The 21,070-nt window shown below is 32.0% G+C and overlaps 1 protein-coding gene across 1 annotated transcript in view; it reads right to left on the bottom strand.

Annotated features, from left to right (window-relative positions):
- Nucleotides 1-7,884: 7,884 nt before the first annotated feature.
- LOC126742974 (sialomucin core protein 24-like) overlaps nt 7,885-21,070 on the bottom strand; it is a 30,227-nt gene continuing 17,041 nt past the window's right edge. The window contains exons 3-4 of the mRNA XM_050449870.1: nt 14,210-14,503; nt 7,885-9,664 (exon numbers count right to left, since the gene is read on the bottom strand). Of these exons, the coding sequence (XP_050305827.1) occupies nt 9,573-9,664; nt 14,210-14,503 (386 nt within the window). The 3' untranslated portion in view covers nt 7,885-9,572. The remainder of the gene's footprint in view (nt 9,665-14,209; nt 14,504-21,070) is intronic.

Below are 21,070 nucleotides of genomic sequence, written 5' to 3'. Positions count from 1 at the left end.
AATAAATGATAGTCAGGAGGAGCCAAGTCTATAATATGGCAACAAGTACGTCCCACTTAATGTTTTCCAAATATTTTTTAACACAAGTCGCAACATAGCGTTGAGTTGAAATATAACTTGCGTATTCTGGATGTTTTTACATATTCCTGGATATTGGTAATACCAGACTAACAAAAAGTTTCAGACGACACTCTACATTGAAACCTTTGTTTTGTGTCTAACTAACCTGACTTAGTATATTAACAATGTAATCTGTAAAGCTTTGTTATAGTTTATTATCACTTCCAAGTTTTTCGTTTTTTTTCTGATTTCATAAGCTCTATGCCATTATAACGTGCCCAATGAGGCTCAGTACATATCTGTAATCATGAGAGATAGAAAGTTGGTTGAATGGGAAGAATTTAGCGGCTTTGAGCGCTTAATCATATGCAGCTTTGAAATCTTAAAAATCCCGAGTAGTTCCAGACATATCCGAAAAAAAAAATATATATATTTTCTGATGAGCTTATGTGTTAGAGATTTTTAAAAATAAATGACACTTTCTTATAGCCACTTTTTTCCCTCTTTAAGATGCCGCTATTAAATTTAAGGTCCGACATTTTGTCTTCGGGCCACCATCATCAACTTTTTTTTACAAATAGGGACCCGGTTTTTCGATATCATGTATTAAAAGTGCTTTTAATTCCGAATTCAACGATATATCACAAGTTGTAGTTCAAACATGTTTTAGCCTTTTTTTAAGCAATATTAAACATTTTCGATGTCTTAGAAAACAGTAGGCATTGGAAACAAAATCATAGTCATAGAGGTGCTTGATGTTTGTCATTAACTTATGAATTATTTTACTATACACTTTACATATTTCAATTTATTTCGTAAAAATGTTTTCGAATAAAGAAAAATTGGATATGCTAGCTTCTTACATTTTAAGTTATCGAAATTGCTATAACGCGGAGCAGTTGTAGGATTTGAATAATTATCCCGAAAGACAGCAGCCAAGTAGAAGAACCTTTGATAAGTTCAAACGCAATCTGAAAGAATGCGGTGCGTTTAAAAAAACCTGTGCATTCTCGACAAAAACCAAGTAACGAAGACAAAGTGACGAAAGTATTATTAGCTGGTATCGAAAACTCTGGTATTACAACACTTTGTAATATCAGGTATAACACAAATACCTCATGAAAATAACGTAGGCGTGAACAAATCAACGACTCAATTCATAAAAAAAAACAACCTTACCTACATACAAACATAGACCCGGTGATGCAAAGCGGCGTCAAACATTTTGCGAGTGATACACAAGAAAATATCAAGATTTTGATTTTACCCTAGAATAATATACATAAAAATATAGTATTACCAAAATTAAAAAAATGTATTATGATAATCCAATTGATCAATAAAATGTATGTTATTATAAAGAATCTTTGTAATATCATACATTTAATTAATATTAAATATTTTAATATTAAACAAATATAACACAATAAAATACTATATCACTTTTACATAAGATATATAGAATAGGATAATACATGGCAAAAAACTAGTAGTCTATTTTGAGTGTATTTTTACCTTTTCCTTGGCAGAGTCAGGGAATGTGTACCAGTTAAACAAAAAGGGCTTGGATGAGAAATAGTAATTGTTGACCTAGACCCCACGATTACTGTAGAACTATTAATCTCAGATGCAGTTATTGTTGATGATGAATGATCAGATCTGTAATTATACAAAATTTGGTGTATCAAAAATATTAATCTATTTTAATTATCCATACTTATCTATATTAGCTTCACTGTTTGTACTATATACCATTTTGGAAGCTAAAGAAGTTTTTGCACTCTTCAGGAAAGCTGCCCCTGCAGCTTTGAAGGATAAATCACTTGGTAAATTAACTAAATTATTTGCTGCTGTGTTTTTAACCAGTGCATCAGAAATCCTAGTAAAAAAATAGTTTTACACACTTACCTAATTTAATTAGTATTAGTTATAAATAAAGCTTATATGAGTAACACTAATCCTTTTTGTGATGATTTTTTTATACTAGAAAAATATATTAAAAAAAAATTATCTTTGAGGTAGAGCTGATTTGTTTTATAGTCTGGCTACTGATATTATCTTCCTTATATAAGAAATCACTTCTAAGGATGTGATCTGAACAAACAAATATGTTCTGTTTATTTGTGTTGATTTCCATTAATGAAATCCATTGTTCCCTTTAGGCATATGTTAGGCAGTCTATAATAAGTATTTGATATTTAATCAAAAAGCAAAAAAAATTACAGTAATGAATTAATATGTGGTGCCAATTACTATATATATTATTGTAAGTTGCAATATGGTAAAACAAAAAAAATTATCGACCAAATTTTGGGGAAAGACAAAATGAACTTTATACATAGATATCAATATCTAAATAAATTTCAAAATTCTTTAAAGGCAATAAAAAATTAGTAATCTATCTACCTAATGTCTATATTAAAAAAACATAACTATACATAGCTAGGTACATGGGTATTAGGTATGCCTTCTTTCTGCCAAAACAACAAAAAAAAACATAAAATCCTGTAATAAAACCAGGGACAAAATTCTAGTTTTATATTTTTTATAGCCTATTGATAGATAAATATGTTCAAAAAAATATTTAGATTTAAAAATATGAATATTTTGGTATTTTACGCACACTTTCACATTCAAGTTTTTATTAGGTTTATATCTATAAGATCCCCTATTCTACGTTTATGATGATGGTTACCCCATGATGTGATGTTATGAAAGTATCGGTACTTACTTGTGAAAAGATCGGCTTGAATCACCTTTTTATCATGATGCGGCACAAACGACACAAGTTTTTCCCATCCTAGCAATTTAAAAAAACACTAAAATGTGGCCTTTTTCCTTTTGAAACCGAAAATTAAAGAAAATACACGAATCCCGAAAATAAACAAAAAGCCGTTTGACAGATGACACTACGCGTATGGCTCAGGCGCTTAAGCTCCAGTGTTGTCGCTTCAAATTTTTTAGAAGCAGTTTTAGGGATAAGAATGTTAATAATTTTGTTTTTTTTTTTGCTTAAGGATATTATATTTATTCTTAAAATAGGTTAATTGTAGTATTTATACTTTTTATTTTAAATTTTCCTATAAAATACAACACAAATAAATTAAATTAACGTTATAATGGTTGTTAAAATATAGCTAAAAATTTCCTCCGTTGGAAATTTGCGTCGACTTGACAACAGAGAATCGGCAAGTATGTTTGTAAACAAAACACCCCTCTTGCCCCTGTGCACATGTTGGACTCAAACAAAGTTGTTGTTTACTAATTCTAGCCTTTCAATGTTCTAAGTACACGGCACTTCTCCCAGCCTAATAAGTCACTGAAATTTTTCTTGTACAATACTATGCCGGGCTCTTCTTTCGTCACACGTAACTACGACGCTTGTGTAATGCCTAGTTTAGTTGTATTTATAAGTTTTGATGATAGTTTATCAAAATCAAAAAAAGTACATTCACCTATATCTAAGAGTCTGTATGGCCGGGAAGGTCTGGCAGCCGCAATTGCCGTTTTGACATCGTTTACTGTCTGAACCTTAGAACGTTTTGCTTGTTTCTCGATAAGGGCAAAATCTCTATCTGAAGACGAAAAACTATGGCCGGAATCTAAAAATGTATGGTCGATGGTGTCAAAATGTCCATTGGCTACTAATAAAATGTATAAGAAAATTAACATTCGGTTTTTTAATTGCCCTGCGCAGTTGTCACTCCATATACATAGTTTTCGCTTATAAGTTGAAAGCTGACCTGTGTTCAAGGCTTGTAGAAGACATGATGCCATTTGGTTGCCACCTCGGCCCGACAGTCCTTCATGCCAGATGCACATTATCCTATCTGACGTATCTTGCACATGTATTCCAAAATTGTAGCCTGACAACTGGCTGTAATACATACCACTATGCGTTAATTTTGGTAGAGAAAAAACTTTCTGTAGATCCATGGCAATGGTACAGGTATCGCTACCTGGAAGAGTACTACTCGCACTGTCTTCTTAAATGACCTTTAGAGCTTTATCTGTTTTTCTATGATGCAACTCCAGCTCGTTTTTAGCTTTTCTTGATACATTAAAGTCTATGTCCTTGCTTCTTAAAAAAAGTAAATCACAAGTCTTGCACGTATCAACTCTAGGTCTTCTAAAAGAAAGATTTGGAAAATCCTTTATAAAAACTCTTCTATAGAATTTGTATGTTATAGTGCAACCAGGATGTTTTATTTTAAAAGCGTTGAATAGCTTATAGACATTAAGGTCCGGACTGAGATATTCTTTTTCACTTTTTGAACGGCTGTAGTGGCTCTCGTCCCTCGGAAGGCTGTTGATGTGGTCTTTTACCATCTCTCTATCATGAAGAGTGTACTTGAATTTTTTACAACCTCCTCGTTTATCCTTGAAGGTTGTATGCCTCTCCTTTTTACGCCTAACAAGCGTGGTAATCTTTTGCGGACTGATAGCAAATATTTCCAAAAACGTTTTTTACATACCCTTTTTACGTTACCTTGCCCATCTGGAACAGCAAAAGCTATGGTACATTGTCGTCTGCTTCCTGCTGAATCATCGTAGGTACCACGGCGGCGACGTTGGACTAGTAAAACTTGCAATAATCCCATGAGATAGCTGCCTTGCTCGTTGAGTTCAAGGCCATGGTATAGATCGAAAAGCTTAACTTTCAAATCAATCGCATCCCTACAGCTAAATTTACATTTACAGGTGATCTGAAATTTAAAAAAATCTCAGAGTAATGTAACTATCGGCTACAAAGATTTGACTATCGGGCCGCGCCGCGAGCGGTCTAAAATTTCAAGCGAAATATCGTTAAAAATCTCGTACTAACCTCATTTTTGGGAACGGCTTTTCCAGCTTTGATTTTTGCGTAACATAAGATTTTCCACTCAATCTAGCTTTACTCTGTTTTTTTCTTCTTGATTTCGTATTTGTATTATCGCCACACGCAATAGAGTTCATTATAATTACTTTAACATATGAATACACAGACAATAATAATCGAATCTAACGACAAACCAACCGAGAATATCGACCTGCATACCGGCACTTAGATCAATTAGCAAAGAATATGATGCCGGACATAGAGGTGGCCCCATCTTTGGACTTCGTTTGCAAGCCCTAGGCACAGATGTAAATAGCTCCGCACATCGGAGCTATTGGCACTTAGATCTCATAGTAGGATATTGGCGGTGGCACATAGAATATATTGAGAGAAAAAAAACGAAAATGTATATTTTGGCACTTAGATCATTTAGCTCGACCACTCTTCACTTATTGAGTAATCAAGTTGTTGATGTTCAATGGCAATATTAATATTATGTTTATATTGCTCTCCAGCTTGCATTGGACCAAATAGCAGCAACTGACACTTTTGAGGATTTAAACTTGTTTTTAGAGGCATTGGCCACGAAACTAAGATCGTTGGAAAACTTGGTATTATTGACATTGGCATTATCAATATTTTCGAACTAATTAATCAGCATAAAAATCCGAGGAATAAGCTGATATGGCGATAAGGTTGAAAAGTATAGTGTAAACAAAAGTGATCAAGCACAGATCCTTGAGGAACACCATTACAAACTGCTCGACAACTTGATTGCTGTCCATTTAATTTTACGCATTGAGTTCGATTAGACAAGTAACTTTTCATTAAACAACACGCCTGATTACCAAAGTCCAAATAATTTAAGATAGCCAATAATAATAAAGGATTTAACTTGTAGAATGCTTTTGAATAGTTGAGCAGGATTAAGGCCGTAAGACCACGTTTATCAGACGCTTAAAGGAAGTCAGTACTTACCTTTAGAAGGGAGGTTGTACAGTTATGATTTTTATGAAAGCCTGACTATATATGAGGCAAGATTTTATCATAGTCAGTAAATACGCGTATCTGACTTCCAAAAACTCTTTCAACAATCTTTTACATAGTAGGGTGGATGCTTATCGGCCTGAGATCTTCGAGTTCAAAAGGCCAGGCATTTTTAGGAACCGGTAAATAAAACGAGCTTTTCAACATAGTAGGGAATGTAGCGATTCCTGCAACCATATTGACGTTTTAAAAGGGAGGGTATTTTTTGTTCTGCATTTAAAAGTTGAGGGTGGTAGGGCCCGAAATTTCAGAAGACGCCGCATTTATAAAATCATTAATTTTGTCGGGACTACTAATATACAATGAAATGTGATTCGTCTCCCTAGAATAGAATATAAAAAACTTCAGAAAACGGAATAGCTAAGAAATCTCTACAGGATGTATCTTAAAACTAGGGAAATATCTATAATTTACACAAGAAGGTTTAACTTATAAACAAATATTGATTCGGACTTGACACTTAATGACTAAATGGTTTGAGATTGTTAATGTCGAATTTATTCCACTATTTAAAATAAAATCAGTATTCAAACAGAACTCAAAAAATCAAATCAATAATCGAGGGATTAGATATCTCTATTCTGATGAGAGGAGGTGGCTCATTTTATATGCATGTAATATTGAGAGAAATCGTTAGCAGTACACTAAACCTAAGTTATAAACTTAATATACACCTCCCCCAAGTATAACATGTTATCACATAGAAGTGTCTAGAAATGTTAGTCACAAAATCATTTAAAATTAGGAAATCCAGATGATCTGTAAATAGCAAAGAGTGTTTTTATATTTTGAATCCTAAATTCTACCCAAATCTGTTCAAAATTTTCACTTCTACATCTTATATTACCAGTGTAAATGACAGTGATGATTTAATCTACGATCAAATCCAACAGATTTATACAATCAATATTAATTACGAATTCATAAAATATTAATCATCTATCGTAGTTAGCCCGGTCTTGTAATTTCGAAGATCAGTTTTAAGGTCTCTAACCAAAACCATCAACTGCCGAATCCTAATTATCCTGATTATCTAGGCGGATAAACAAAGTACGATTATAACGGCCTATTTGGAAATCTTTACCGCTAAAGTTTTTTCTTCCTGCATTAGCCTATATCTTATGCATTTCTCCAGTCAAGGTGAAAATAGCCGCAACAGAATCCACAGTTCCGATCTTTTCTCCTTCCGCAACTCATTTTCTTTCCGATTGCATTGTAATTGCACTTTGCTATTGCATTCTACAACTCTTTCCACTCATTATCAAGACAGCAAGGAAATCTAGCACAAGCAGGCAACTTTGTAATTTTAGTACAGCTCCACGGGAGGGTACGGTTATTGAAATTAGCGGACCCAAAGTTCAAATTTGCGCATCGCAGGTATTCATTGTTAAATTTTAAAGATTGATAGAAATAATTAAGAATATTCTTACCAGGCAGTTAGTGTTATTATCATTACTGTTAGATTTAGGTTCAGTATAAAAATATAATTGATAAAAAACTGGTTATTAAAAAGACAAACAATTTTACCAAAAGGCTAAATTGCCAACGTAGCCTTCAACAATATTTTAAAAGCGTCTGCAGAAAGTAATCTTTGGGATATTTCACTAATTGCTCGATCTATATTTCAACGCTAAACAGGTCTACGAATTTCCAAATATTGGGTTTTGCCACTTTGAATTAATACATATATATCCTCAAATAAATAAAATCAAAGTGTACATCATAACCGTATATATTTAAAATAAAATGGTACAAAACTAAACATTACATTTCATATGTTTGAATAATAGATTTTTCGAGAGATATTTAAAAGTTAATTTTACACAATCAGATTGTATGTTAATTTTTTATTAACTCAATACATTTTACATACTAATTTTAGATAAATTGTATTGAGATTCGTTGATAAGATATACCGAAGTACAAGAGCACAAAATGCAACAAAATAACAATTGGTAATTTGTTATTCGTAGCTTTTACTTACAAATTTAATAGTGGTGTTTATTTCATTTGAAAATTGCATATATGTACTTTATTAACATCTCATAAGGAATCTAACACAGTATTTTATGTATAAACGCATTTTCTTGAATGACACCTACAATTACAAAAAAACTTACTACGATAAAAATTATATTGACTTATATTATTATAAATTCATATTTTATGACTAACTCATAACACTGGAACAGACCTCATTTTATATTTAGATGCCAGAAGTATTATATTCGAGGTTTTTATTAATTTGTTTTATATTAATAATGATCTGTTAGAATATTATATTTTAACAATACATTAGGGATTTAAGTATCTAATGAAGTCTTATATTAATTACGACTTACTTTATGAGACTAGTTACACAGCTTATGTAAAATTCAACTAACATATTAATAGCTACCCCCTACTTAAGAGCACTTTCAAAGGACAGAATTAATCATTGTTAAGTTACTGCTCCCATATATCATACGAATAATAAAATTAAGTTTTTGATACATTGCCGATAGTTCAATCAGAATCATTAAATCTAAACTTTAATAATAGAACAAAAGTAAGTATAAACGTATGACAAAAGCAAATATTTTTATACAAAAGTTATACTTTTTTTAAAAGAAGTTATATGGTTACTAAGCCTTACTGATCACCGATATTAACATTAAAGAAATGTGTGCATATAATTTTTTTAGTTATTTTTTAATGTATAAATGCAAACCAGATCGAAAAAATACGAAGATATATCACTATAACGTTCTAAAAAATATCACATACAATATCAGAAATTAAAATAATATTCGATAAGGTAAAATATATAAAATTCGAGAAAGCTTTATTAATATTTCTAAAATAGAAATGTTAATCATAAAATTATTCAAAACACATATTTAAACAAACCATAAAATATTTCAAAAATACACAAACTGGATCAAAAGGTATGATTATTTTTAGACAATGTAACTAAAATACCCGCTAGTATATTAAGTAGAATAAGCTACACGATCAAAACAAACTGCTACCATACGTAACGCATTTGACTTTTAACCTGTTGCATATTTAGGTGATAAAATTATATTAGTGTTAATTGATGCCAAAGCATCTTGTTTTTTTTTTTAATAGATAAAACGTATTTGATATTAGGCACGTGCAGTATGTTTTAAATGTTCAAGCAGTTTTTTTTCAAATATTCTGCTTTTTTAAGTATAGTTATTTACGATCTTAAGAGTAATTTTCTTTTTTCTTAAGAGTTAAGTTTGTAATTTTTAAGTAATAAGAGTAAATAAAGCGTAACTACTAAATAAGCAGTTAATTAGTCGATACTTGGTAACTATTAAAAACAGCATATTTGAATAAATTTTACAACATATATCTTAAAAAATTAAATTTTATATGAATTACGTGTTTCTTATCTTTAGCATTATGTGTTAAAGCACGATACCTTTTATACTATATAATAGCTAAACATCAAGCAAATTATTACAAAAAAACGAAATAGTTACCATTAGTTTATAAATGTTAGATTAGAGTTTTAAATAATAGATAAATTTTCTTATAAGACAATTCCAAATAACAGTTTATAGTCATATTTACTTAATAATTACATTTAAAAATGCCCGCATTGAACTCACCTTTATCCATTTTATAATATTGGAGTCTAAAGGGTGTGATAATTTAATTCCGTACGAGCCTTGTAGAACTTGAATGCAACAAAGCCAATGGCTACTAATCCCAGGGCTAATATGATTCCTATAATTATAAAAAAATTAAAATTATTTTATGATCACATACAAATTTAGGGTCTTTTAATATCATGCAGATATTTCAGTTGTTGGTAATACAATCTAAAATAAGAAAAAAATGGATGGTCGTCATTACCTAAGACAGCAAAATTTAATTTTTTTCTCGTATTTTCTTTCGTTTATATTATTTATATATATATATATATATATATATATATATATATATATATATATATATATATATTTATTAAGTATAAAGTGTATATACACACTTTCTGTGCCCTTGCTCTCTTGCATGTATACTGAGTGAGGGGTTTTTTAAAAACGTTCTTTATTACAGACACTGTAGTCTGATTCTCCCATGTATGTATCCAGCCTGGTTAGAGGCGTGAATAGGTTCAGCTGCCACCAGTATCCGGTGCCAGCTGACCCAGCGCAGGCAGCGCCGGGAAGAAGTCTGAGAACTGGTTTGAAATGAAAGGAAGGGACAAAGAACAACAACGTGTTGACAGGTGACGAGGAAGTCGGTATAATACATCAATCATTTTTTAAGATTACTATAATAAAATATCAAAATTGTTGGTCGCATACACAGTTTTATATTTTCTTGAATCAACTACAATCTTACTTTTCGAATTTTCTTTTCAGTACCTTATACAAATTTCGAACAAGAAATTTAAATGCGGTATAAGGCGAAACTTGATTTGTTTTTAATCGATTAAATAATTAATTGGTTTGTTTTAAATTACCCTTAATGTTTAACGTTTTTATTTGATTTTTAGCTATTTTTACCAATAAATCGAAAACGGTGACAGATACGAGAATAGTGCAAAAGATGAGAAAGTTAAACAAAGGATCAGAAAGTTTAAACGACAAGTTTAAAAGACAAGACATTTTTGAACAGTTTTCAGGTTGAACGTGAAATGATTTTCAATCTAGCCACGGTGTCCAAGATGTCATCAGTACGAGGAAGAGGATAGCTGTCCTTTTCAGTCACATTATTAAGCTGCCGATAATCTACGCAGAATCTGGTCGGTTTTTTAACAGTACCACTAATGAAGACCATGAACTGCTAGATGGTTCTATAAAGCCTTCCTTGGACATACTATCAATAATCTTATCAGCCTCCTCTCCCTTGGTCAGTGGTAGTCTTCCAGCTGTCTGCCGGATGGGACAAGCATTTCCTGTATTAATTTTATGCTGGACTACGTTGGTCCTGCCTTTCTTCCCAGTATCAAGAAAGTCTCGATATCTACGTATCAAATGCCTTAGCATTCTTTTCGGTCTGGCTTTAAACCGGTGCCCGACGACAATACCAGCTCTTCTAATTCTTTCGAAATGGCTTCCCAGTTGATGTCCACAGACGCAACTGTTTGAAGTATTGCTGAAACTGCAATAAGCAGTGTCCATCTTTAACAACACAGGATAATGATTGACATTCATTATCCTCACTGAAATACACCTTTCAGCACGTACAGGGTTCTTTCTGACTGCTACCCCTCGACCAACAGCCTCGTCGCGCATTCCAGGTTCGAACATGACCATTTGACCATCCGTGGTCTTGCAATCAACGCAGCGCTCAAAAAACGATCTCAGTATCGAAGTTTCCTCCGAAAGTAAGACTAGAACACTGTAATCGCTTAACTTAATCGCTTAAGTCCTTGGTATCTATTACGTCAAGCCCGATGATCATGTCATCCTCAATCTCAGTCACTATCACAAAATTTTTAAATGTGGCTTTTCCTATGATGAACGTGATGTTTGCTTCACCATAGACTTTTGCTCGATCTTCCGTCGCTGTTCGGAGACGCCATTTTGATTGCGAAATCTTAGCTGCAGATTTTACTACGTCGGGTCTTATAACTGTCTTTGTCGCAGCTGTATCCAAAGGCGCAGATTCCAAAAAAGAAGGTTCTATCCATACACGTGTCCGCGCGAATACTGTTGGTATGATGCTACTGCGCGGTAAACCTGGCCGGTGTTTATTGAGGTTTGGTAAATACAGGTCGACGATGGTCCCTTAACATCGACCTTCTTTAGTTTTCCCGATTAGCGGCTCTGAAACTAAAGCTTTCTGAACAGTGCCTTCTTATGTGACCTGCTTTGCCACATTTCCAACACTCCAACTTACAGTCCTGGCGGCTACGCCCTTCACTAACCTCCCTAATGATTCGCTTAACCGATTCCTCGAAGTCGTCCTCTCCTGGAATCATTTGCCGGACATGAGCGTGGCCTCTGTTCATGTTCTTGGCAGCTTCGAATAAAATGGCCCGTGTTAGTGCATCTACTAGCTCAGGTAGATGCCCATTTTCTTTTGCAGCTGCTCATCGATAGGATTGACATCCAATGGTGCAATTTTGTTTTGAATTTCTCCTCCATTAATAAAAGAATTTCTTCTTTTAATTCCTTCTTGTTTTCTAAAATCTTTTCTTCCAACCTGTCATAATTTTCTCTTAGCGTGGCACAGTTTTCTTCCAGTTTTGCAGAATTTTCCAGCAATTTAGCTTCCAGGTTAACGTTTCTAGCAAAATATATATACATACATCATATATATATAGTAGAGTAGTTTATTGATGCGAGTAACCTTACAGTCTTACACAAGTCACAAAATTAAACCAAGAAAAACAGTGTATGTAGAAGTTAAAAATACAGTTCAATAACAATTGAGAGATTTAAAGAAAAAAAAAATTACATACTTAGAAGTCATTACACAAATTTAAAATCAAATACAAATAAAAACATATAAATATAGGCAAAAAAAATATAAACAAATACAAAGTTATGACATCTTAACAAGAACATAAATACTGTTGCTGAACAAAGTTATAATAGTAATAAAAAAGTACAATAAAATTTAACAAAAATCTGTCAAGATCTGAGCACATTTGTCATTCATTCAGAGGCGTGGTTATAAAGTCATCAACAGAATAAAAGTTGTGTTCTAAAAGAGTATCTCTGATGAGTACTTTGAATTTTTTAGGAGATAGCTGGCGAGTAGAACATTGTAATTTGTTGTAAAGACTAAGGGGCAGTAAATTATTCTTTGATTTTTGTAGTTTGAAATAAGGGGGACGTATTTGTTGTGCACCTCTTGTCTTATAAGAGTGAAAATCTGATTTTTATTTTTATGAATTTTAACAAGACAGTTAATAATGTATATACAAGGAAGGGTTAAAATTTTTATTCATGAAAAATGGTTTACAGTGCTTCCTACAGTAAAGATTTAAAATCGTCCTCAAAGCTCTCTTCTGGAGTCGAAACACTCTTATCGCCTTCCTTAAGTAACGTCGAATCGCAGTCCCTTTCTTCCGGCTGACGAACTTTTAAATCCACCAGCTTTAGCATATTCATACACTTTAGTCCGATTTATTTTAGTTACTATTATTTATTTTTCATTAATGTTGACTGGAGTCCAATTCACACTTCACACTGTACACCAATGTAGCGTTTTTACCCGTTCGTTTGAATTAAAATACACAATGCACAAAAATAGTCAACTGATTTATCTACACACTTACACTACTAAACACCATCACTGCCGACTACTAGAAATATTCATATGCTGCTATTTATATCTGATTTAAATATCGCGCCAATACTTCCCACTGAACCTTAACTGGCCTCCCAGAGCTGACGCGAATCCTTAAATACTCGGCTGACCATGGTTCCGTAAGATTCCCTGACCTTCCACGCGTCTCCAAAGACGTCGTGCGGTGTGCCTACTTGTCACCGCGATAATTGCAGAATGATGAAGCACAGCTGGTATTCGTGGCAATGACTGGTAATTGACATTTATAAATAACCATACACAGGCTCCGGACTTATTGATAACAAAATCGGGACGTTACCAACCTTAGTAATTACAAAGCCTAATTTATTTTAAATCTCATTTTAGTGCACTTATAAGGCAGACATATAAAAATCTACGAGTGAAGGTTTCAATTACATTATATTATATTACTGCGTAAAAATTTAAACTCTAATAGAATGTGTAAAGTGAGTACTTTACGCACGGTGGTAGAAATTAGTTATTTATGTAACAAGTGTGTAAAATTATCCTTTTTTTATGAATGGGAAACTTGTCGATAATTCGATATTTGATGTCGATAATTCCCATGAATAAAAAAAGGAGATTTTGATGTAGGCACTAGTGCGTAAAAAGTGAAACTTTATATACCCTGGGAAGTGTGTAAAGTGAGTACTTTACGCACGGTAGTGGAAAAACGTCTTTATAAACAAATATTTGTTATGGTCTGCGCCTTTTAAAAATCTGAAGAAATGTCACTTCACAAAAAAAATTAAGGATTTCAAATCCGCTGAAAAAAAATCCAAACCGCAGTTAACGTGGCTCCGTAATTTTTCTGACTTCCAAGTGAAAAAAATTAGTGGGAACAAGGTAAAATAACAACTCACCTCTTGATAATGATAGAGTGAGGACATGAAATCAATCCTTTACTCTAAAATTTTATCTGACTAGAATAATTCGTTCAAAAGATACAAGGAGACGACTAGTTTTATGTTCTCACTGCATATGCTCGATGTAAGTACTTACCTCCCATAAAACTAGGTCCATCAAACTTCCTAGAATCATGGTGTGGAGCAGCTGTGGAAGTGATGGGAGCAGTGGTGGAGCTCGGCACCTGTGTAGTAGGAGATATCGTTGGTTTCACTGAAGTAGATGCAGTAGTTGTAGTAGTTGCCGGACTTGAAGTTGATGATGGCTTTTGCGTGGAAGTAGGTGCAAGGGTTGTTGAAGGGGTTGTTGTAGTAGGTGGAATAGTTGTTGAGCTTGAACTGGTAGGAGGCACGCTTGTAGGGTTAACTGGAGTAGTAGGAGAGGGAGAAACTGAAATAACAAAAAGTTAAATAGTTAACCAATACTTGATGCGAAAATAAGAACAAGTGATTTATAGTTTAAAAAACTCGTTGTTAGTTCGAGAAATGTTGTATATGTAAGTTTAAATTTTGCTTTCAGGTTTTCTTCACATCTGAGGCAATTTTACTGTCAAACACTTAGAGTTCAAAAATATATATGACACCGCACGAAGAAATCCACCGCAAGCATCCAAAATTCCAATTTTTCAAGTGCGAGCGCTTACGGCGGCATCCTTAGAACATTGAAAGGCTAGAAGTAGCATGCCGTGGAACTATGGGCAGGTTTGTTTGCTTGCAACATCTCTGATACAATGATGCCAAATACTTATAGAGAAATGGCAAAAATCACTTTATAATATCATAAAAGTTTTCAGTTTTTTCCGAAAACTTAAAACAATACTACTGCTCCCCTTTAATAAAATATCAAGCATTTTTTTAAAATAAATTTGATAAGATACTCTATATCGAAGTCAATATACGTTAAATAAATGAAAATAAAGTACGAAGCAACGAGAAAACGTTAATGGCATCGCAACGCCGCTCGAACGCATTGTTGACGCCACCGATACAAGCACTCTCTACCAGTGACGTCGTCAACAAATATTTACCTGATAAATTTTTATTAATTATTATAGAGTTCAAATATAAGTAATATTACCATTGATGAGCTATTTATGTGTTTTTTAACGGACTTCGTTAGAGGAAGGTCCTAATAAAAGGCAGCATTTTTGTCAAAGCATTTTTATGGAAATAAAATATTTTATTAATATAATATTATAGATTTCTTAATAAATCATGTTTTAAGACACAAATTTTTAACATTTTGCAAAATTTTATTATATTATACAAAATTCAGTTTTACATCACTTACTTTAAATCACATAATATATACTTCTATGGTACTGACTTTTCAAAGGGACAGTATTGCTTCAGCGGAAAGAGTTAAAACTACAAGGAGGTTCAAATTGTGAAGGAGTTGCAGGTTTTTTATAGGTTATAAGATTTTTATTATGAGTATTTAGCCTGTACAATGGTTTTGAGACATTTAACAGTGACCTATATAATACCTAATACCAATTATTATATCAGATTAATTTATACTAAAAAACAAAGCTTACCTAAGAATAAAGACGTACAATAGATTAGATTAGATAGTTTATTAGTAGTAATATACAAACAAGTACTTTTACAAGTCAAATAAAATATGTAATATATGTAATATTTCTTAAGTATTTTAATAATAACTTGAGACATCTAATTCAATTTCTTTGGCGCAAATTTGTTTGTTGCAATCTTCGAATTTTAATTTTTTGTTCTTTTTTTTCCATAATTTGGTGACAAGTGATTTAGAAAGTCCTCAAAGTCCTCAAAGTCCTCAAGTCTTTTAAAAAGTCCTCAGGATATCATTTTCATTTTACCCTAGAGTAATATACATAAAAATATAGTATTACCAATATTAAAAAATTAAAAAAATGTATTATGATAATCCAATTGATCAATAAAATGTATGTTATTATAAAGAATCTTTGAAATATCATACATTTGATTAATTGCATTTAATTACAAATATAACACAATAAAATACTATATCACTTTTAAATAAGATATATAGAATAAGATGATACATGGCATAAAAGTCTTATTTGTACTTAGAGAAAGAATTGAACAATAATTTTTAAATTTGCTATAATGATGTCTATTTTGAGTGTATTTTTACCTTTTCCCTGGCAGAGTCAGGGAATGTGTAGCAGTTAAACAAAAACGGATTGGATGGGAAATAGTAATTGTTGACCTAGACCCCACAATAACTATTAATCTCAGATGCAGTTATTGTTAATGATGAATGATCAGATCTGTAATTATACAAAATTTGGTGTATCAAGAATATTAATTTATTTTAATTATCCATACTTGTCTATATTAGCTTCACTGTTTGTACTATATACCATTTTGGAAGCTAAAGAAGTTTTTGCACTCTTCAGGAAAACTACCCTTGCAGCTTTGAAGGGTAAATCACTTGGTAAATAAATAAAGCTTATATGAGTAACACTAATACTTTTTGTGACGATTTTTTTATACTAGAAAAATATATTTAAAAAAAATTACCTTTAAAGTAGAGCTGATTTTTTTAATAAAGTCCGGCTACTGATAATATTATCTTCCTTATATAATAAATCACTTCTAAGGATGTGATCTGAACAAATATATTTTTTTTAATTGTGTTGATTTCGATTAATGAAATCCATTGTTCCCTTTGGTCATATATTAGGCAATTTATAATAAGTATTTGATATTTAATCAAAAAGCAAAAAAAATTACAGTAATAAATTAATATGTGGTGCCAATTACTATATATATATTATTATAAGTTGCAATATGGTAAAACAAAAAAAAAATTATCGACCTAATTTTAGGGAAAGACAAAATTAACTATACATACCTAGATATCAACATCTAAATAAATTTCAAAATTCTTTAAAGGCAATAAAAAATAGTAATTTCATCTATCTACCTAATGTCTATATTAAAAAAACATAACTATATATAGATAGGTACATTTAAAAATATAAATATTTTGGTATTTTACGCACACTTTCACATTCAAGTTTTTATTAGGTTTATATCTATAAGATCCCCTATTCTACGTTTATGATGATGGTTACCCCATGATGTGATGTTATGAAAGTATCGGTACTTACTTGTGAAAAGATCGGCTGGAATCACCTTTTTATCATGATGCGGCACAAACGACACAAGTTTTTGCCATCCTAGCAATTTAAAAAAACACTACAATATGGCCTTTTTCCTTTTTAAACCAAAAATGAATGAAAATACACGAATCCCGAAAATAAACAAAGAGGCCGTTTGACAGATGACACTACGCGTATGGCTCAGGCGCTTAAGCTCCGGTGTTGTCGCTTCAAATTTTTTAGAAGCAGTTTTAGGGATAAGAATGTTAATAATTTTGTTTTTTTTTTTTGCTTAAGGATATTATATTTATTCTTAAAATAGGTTAATTGTAGTATTTATGCTTTTTATTTTAAATTTTCCTATAAAATACAACACAAATAAATTAAATTAACGTTATAATGGTTGTTAAAATATAGCTAAAAATTTCCTCCGTTGGAAATTTGCGTCGACTTGACAACAGAGAATCGGCAAATATGTTTGTAAACAAAACACCCCTCTTGCCCCTGTGCACATGTTGGACTCAAACAAAGTTGTTGTTTACTAATTCTAGCCTTTCAATGTTCTAAGGCGGCATCGGTCGGGATAAAAAATGATACATCTTCTTTAAGCCGGAATATCAATGTTTAGGACGCAAGTGGCATGTGGGCATTTTTGATTTTTAATACCGAAACAGTGGCAGTCGCATTTCTGGTGAAATTATTAAACTGGCTAAATTTATTTTCCGATTTTTCCCTTAGTGGTTCTTATTACTTCGTTGTTAATGGTTACTTGTGCTTATTTGGTTATAGTTCGTTTTAAGAGTTTAATATTTCTTTGTTTTTCTTATTAATTAATTGTATTAACTCATTATAATGGCTTTTTGGCGACCATTAGAGGTGGAGGAGAAGGATAAAACTTCGTCAGAGGGGGGTGGTTTGAACACTTGCAGTAGTGAAATTGCGGAGAGTTTTGGATTAGAACATAAAGATCTTCATGTGCAATGCCAAAGAATAATTTTAAACATGTTTCAATGTCTAAAACAAGAAAATTCTGATCAGTCAGAGAGAATTATCTCTAGGCGTATTGAACAATTAACTTTAATTCCGATGTCAACAATATATCGTATTATTAAAGCGGGAGATGTTGTAGATCATTCCTTAAAACGGAAAAAGTTAACCAAAAGTTCCGTAAAGTTGCCGATTAGACTAAAGATGTTATTCGGCGAATCGTTTACGATTTTTACGAAGCAAATTTAGTGCCAATATCAGAAAATTCGTGATAAATTAAGTATGTACCCCGACTATTCATGCAACAGTTTGGAGACGCACGTCGAGGCATTTTAATAGAATGTGGATTTAGGCACAAAAAGTTGGACAAGAGTATCTAAGGAGTATAAAATCAAATAGAGAATCAAAACATTATGAACACTTGGTTTGATACTGATGTGGTAAAATATAGTTGGGTAGATAATTAGAAAAAAATGCGTCTTAGATAATCCATGTTCCAGGGGAAAAAAAGGGAATTATTTTGCACGCTGGTAATAAAGATGGTTCTATACAAAATGCACTTTTTGTATCAGCCAAAAATATTTCTCAGTAATTACCACGAAGACATGACTGCGAATTTGTTTGAAAAGTGATTTTCTGAACAACTTGTGCCTAATATTCCAGAAAATTCAGTTATTGTAATGGATAACGCATCATACCACTCCAGAATCCTGAACAAAATTCCTAATACAACGACAAAAAAACAGGATATACTAAATTTTTATGAGAATTAAAAATATGGAAATCCCAGAAAAGATACCCATAAAAAAAAATTTATTAACCATTATTAAGAGACATAATTTAAAAAACGAATACGTAGTTGACAATATTGGTGGATCACATACAGTATTAAGATTGCCACTGTATTACTGCGTATTCAATCCAATTGAAATGGTGTGGGGAACTATTAAAAAACGCTTAAGAAAGTGCAATAATTGTCCAACATTAAGTGCGGTAGTGATCGACAATATTCGCAGTCATTAGTGAACTACACAAAATGTATGGAGAAATTGTGTTAAACATGTAATAAAAAAGGAAAATGAATATTTAATTATATTAAGAATATACAGGGTGATTTAAAATTGAGTGCAAAGATTTCAAGGGCGTATTTACCAGCCAAAAATAGGACCTTTTTTTCATATAAACGTGTGTCCTAACTTGTTTCGTTTTCTAGATACAGAGTGTAAAAGTTTTTTAATAAAATCGGTTTTTTATCAATTATTCAAAATCCTTCAGCCGATTTAAATAAAATTTGGTAGGCTTATTTGTCGTCATAATGTCGTCTCCTTTGGTGGGAATAAAATAAATTTATTAATTTCAGTGGCATTTCAGGGCGCTACCTACTTGATACTTATAGGTAAAATTATGGTACACCACCGCTTTTTTGACAATTTAATATTTTTTTAGATTAGGCGATCAATAATGTAACTTTCTTGCCTCTTGAGCCTTACTCGTATCTAGTTTTGTTTCCACGAAAAAATCAAAATCTGTTGCTGGCCCTATTAAAACAAATAATAAATTCGCATCGATTATTGAGATTCATTTCATTTAATTTCTTCTGATTTGTAAATTATGGTAAAAAATGATTATATTCTTTATTAAAGCTCATTTTTGTTAAAAATATGTAAATGTATGTACCACATACATACATAAATAATTAAATTTTATTCCTATTTTGAACTTCATGTTTCTTATTTGTAAAAAACTGCGGAGGTTGTTTTAAATGCTTTGATATAATTATTAAATACCTGCAAACATTTTAATTATATTTTGCTTTAGCGTTTATATTATACCCAAAAACAAATAATTATAATTAATATAATAAAAATTGTTGCATAAAAAAACTAAAAAATAAGCAAAATCGACTTATTACAGAAATACAAAATCGAAGATTTAAGTATTTTTCCCAGCGCGCCATTATTTATTATTAAACTTATGAGATATATTATTTCAATACCGAAAAAATATTGAATCGTAAGTTATTTACTTAATAATATATTTATTAAATTTAAATTGAGTATAAATGATTTTGGTACGCCCGTGACCACTACGGAATCGTCTGAGAAATATATTTTTTGCTGCATCAAGTAAGTTTGGGAAAAATATAAGCGCGGAGGGATCTATTTTCTCCCGTACACTTACAACTACTCCGAAACGTCTCGTGTCGTGTGTTTGTGTTGCGGGTGCCTTCGGGTATGCTCGTTCGAGAAATCATGCGATCTCTTGATGGCCGCGCTGTAAGTCCACATTAAGCTGGTATCGGAGAGGAAGGCAGAGAGTACTTCGGATACTTGCTACACATGTCGCTGGTTTGGAAGCTTATTTTAATTCTACTTCTCCAAAACTCAATACGAAGTAACCTAATACGCGCGAAAATATCAAACAAATTTGAACGCTGCGCTACTAGCTAGCAAGTAGTGTTTTAACAGCCCGGAAAAAAACCGTTTTTTTTTTCCTGTTTTATTTCGGAAGTGTTGAAAAAAACCAAAAAAAGGAAAAATTCATTTTTTTTAATTAAACTCTACAAAACAAGAGCAACAAACGACAAAATACAAAAAACAAAAACTTAAAATGCACTGTAGAGAGAATCACAACAGGAACTACAACCAAAAATAAGAAATAAGTAAATTAATTAAATTATGAAGATTCATCAGAATCAGAACATTCAAAACTAGATTCTAGTTCTGAATCTGATTAAAAAGAAATGAATATTCAAGATTAGGGGCCTCGTTTGTGGTATATTGACAGAGTAATTGGTCATCATTATCATAATCGATGACCAAAGAAGCGGCCTCCATTTGTAAGTAATACAGGCAATCTTC

The sequence above is a fragment of the Anthonomus grandis genome, chromosome 12 (genome assembly GCF_022605725.1).
Source record: "Anthonomus grandis grandis chromosome 12, icAntGran1.3, whole genome shotgun sequence".
Taxonomy (NCBI): Eukaryota; Metazoa; Arthropoda; class Insecta; order Coleoptera; family Curculionidae; genus Anthonomus; species Anthonomus grandis.
Note: the sequence above shows the minus strand (reverse complement) of the source record. Positions and strands in the feature narration are given on the sequence as shown.